The sequence below is a fragment of the Eptatretus burgeri genome, chromosome 2 (assembly GCF_056783735.1).
Source record: "Eptatretus burgeri isolate ZD-2024b chromosome 2, Ebu_testis_v1, whole genome shotgun sequence".
In the NCBI taxonomy this organism is placed as follows: Eukaryota; Metazoa; Chordata; class Myxini; order Myxiniformes; family Myxinidae; genus Eptatretus; species Eptatretus burgeri.
Genome location: NC_140962.1, coordinates 61,789,953 through 61,791,850, shown reverse-complemented (window position 1 = coordinate 61,791,850; position 1,898 = coordinate 61,789,953). Strand labels below are relative to the sequence as shown.

The 1,898-nt window shown below is 41.5% G+C and overlaps 1 protein-coding gene across 3 annotated transcripts in view; it reads left to right on the top strand.

The window, feature by feature from the left end:
- DICER1 (dicer 1, ribonuclease III) overlaps positions 1-1,435 on the top strand; it is a 251,195-nt gene extending 249,760 nt beyond the window's left edge. For all 3 annotated transcript variants that reach the window (XM_085869504.1, XM_085869501.1, XM_085869502.1), the window contains exon 28: positions 162-1,435. In XM_085869504.1, the coding sequence (XP_085725630.1) occupies positions 162-393 (232 nt within the window). In that variant the 3' untranslated portion in view covers positions 394-1,435. The remainder of the gene's footprint in view (positions 1-161) is intronic.
- Positions 1,436-1,898: the final 463 nt, after the last annotated feature.

The window sequence follows — 1,898 nt, the reverse complement described above, 5'->3', positions numbered from 1 at the left end:
CCCAATGAAAAGGCAGTGCCATCTAGAAAATCCCATCCCAACGAGATACAAAAAAATTGTCAAAAGATCATCACTTTGCTTTCCTTGTCCTGTGAAATATTTGCATGGTGCTGTGTCATTGGAGAATTGTATAATGACATCTTCAATTATTTACTTTTCAGAGACTGCAACAACATTAATGATGTGTCTCATCAAGTGGGCACTATGCTAACGACTCCTACCTGGAAACGAAGTATAAACCTGTCCCCCATCATTGGCTGGAAGCGAGCATTGCGTTACCTGCCTAAACACACCTGTCCTCCAATTCACCATCGAGGAGCAGTTTTGAGGCTGAGGATCATGCGATTTTTGGAGATGTCTGTTTTTGTGGGCATACTCTTTCCATTTAATTAATGATCGCGTTTAAACCTGCTCGGCTCATCAGAACAGAAGCCTTTGAACTTTGGTGCCGGATCCTCTCTGTCGAACGACATGCCTCGTAAACGCTTCCAGCCTGCTCTATACGAACCGCTGCCAAAAGGCAAATCTTCCCTGCCTGGTTCCGGGACTCTGGCTCCACAAGCTGGCAACTCCCGCCAATGTGGCTACAAAACCCCCGGGCGGTGCTTTTGGGAACTGTCCAAGGTGTTCTGGGAGGCCAAGGAATTCAAATGAAAGGAAGATCGAGAAGAGGACGAACTTTGACCGTTTTGAGAACACTTTCATTACCTGTTCAACTCCTTTTTTTTCTCTCTCTTTAACCTCCTCCAGCATCCCTTTCAGATGTATAATCTTCCTCTCTAACCTTCTGCACCAAGGATATAATACTCAACGTGAACTGTCAATGTATACCAAATTGGCAATGTTAAGGGATGTAGGTTGGAGACCGAGTTAAAGATCGTAAGGCAACATAATTATATAATAGGTGCAAGCGTTTCATCCAACTTTAGACAAAAACATCTTCATATTCCATTCACGATAGCATACGATTTTGCATCATTTTATAGATTACCTTTAAGGTCTTGACTGCTGTATTGTGCATCTGAAGAAGTTGTGAAAATGACCCGATGACAATGGCACATTTTAAAGTTGGTATTCTTCATACATCTCTCTTAAGAATGTGTTGCTTTACCTGCTTTTTAAAGTCTATGTATGTTATTAATAAGTGATAGAACAGTATTTGCAAGTGCTGTTGCTGCTGCTGATACAAGTTTTGTCTATGTTTTCTAACGCTCCTGTACAAAGTGCAATGTGGTATGCACAGGGGTTATTCAAGGAGACCGCATCAGTCATTGATAATAGACCAAGAAAAGCATCGTGGTCCCATGGTGACAGCATAAGCTTTTGGTGAAAGAATATAATTGTCACCATCCGCTGCTTGCAGTGATCAATCAAAGTTGTATGCAGTGAAGAATCATCTATCAAGGGCATAAGATGCTCATAAACTTGGCTGTATGTGGATTGTTGAAAATGTTCTCTGAGCATAATATAATTGTCCAAGATAACTGAAAAAAGGTACAGTGAGACATAAAAATATATAATTTCCATGTTTCTTCATTATTTATACTTCACTGTTGGAAAGAAATTTTCTTTTCAAACATTGGTGTGTTTTAACTAGTGTACCTCATTCGTAGAAATTTTGAAGTTGGCTTCAGACTTTTGCACAGTAGTGAAGGTGTACTAACAGCTTGGCAGTCTCCTTGGGTTAACCTGAGGCGGTTCCTTCAGATGGGTGCCTGGAAAGTCCCATCCCAAAGGGAATATGATCAAGTGTCTGTTATCATCTGAGCTCAAGCATTTGGACATCGGTATTGCAGCACTGTCTGAGGTTCGGAGAACGGATAGTGGCTTGATCATGGCGGGTAGTTACACCTATGATTGGTCTGGTCGCTCTGATGGTTACCATTCCAAGTAGTTGC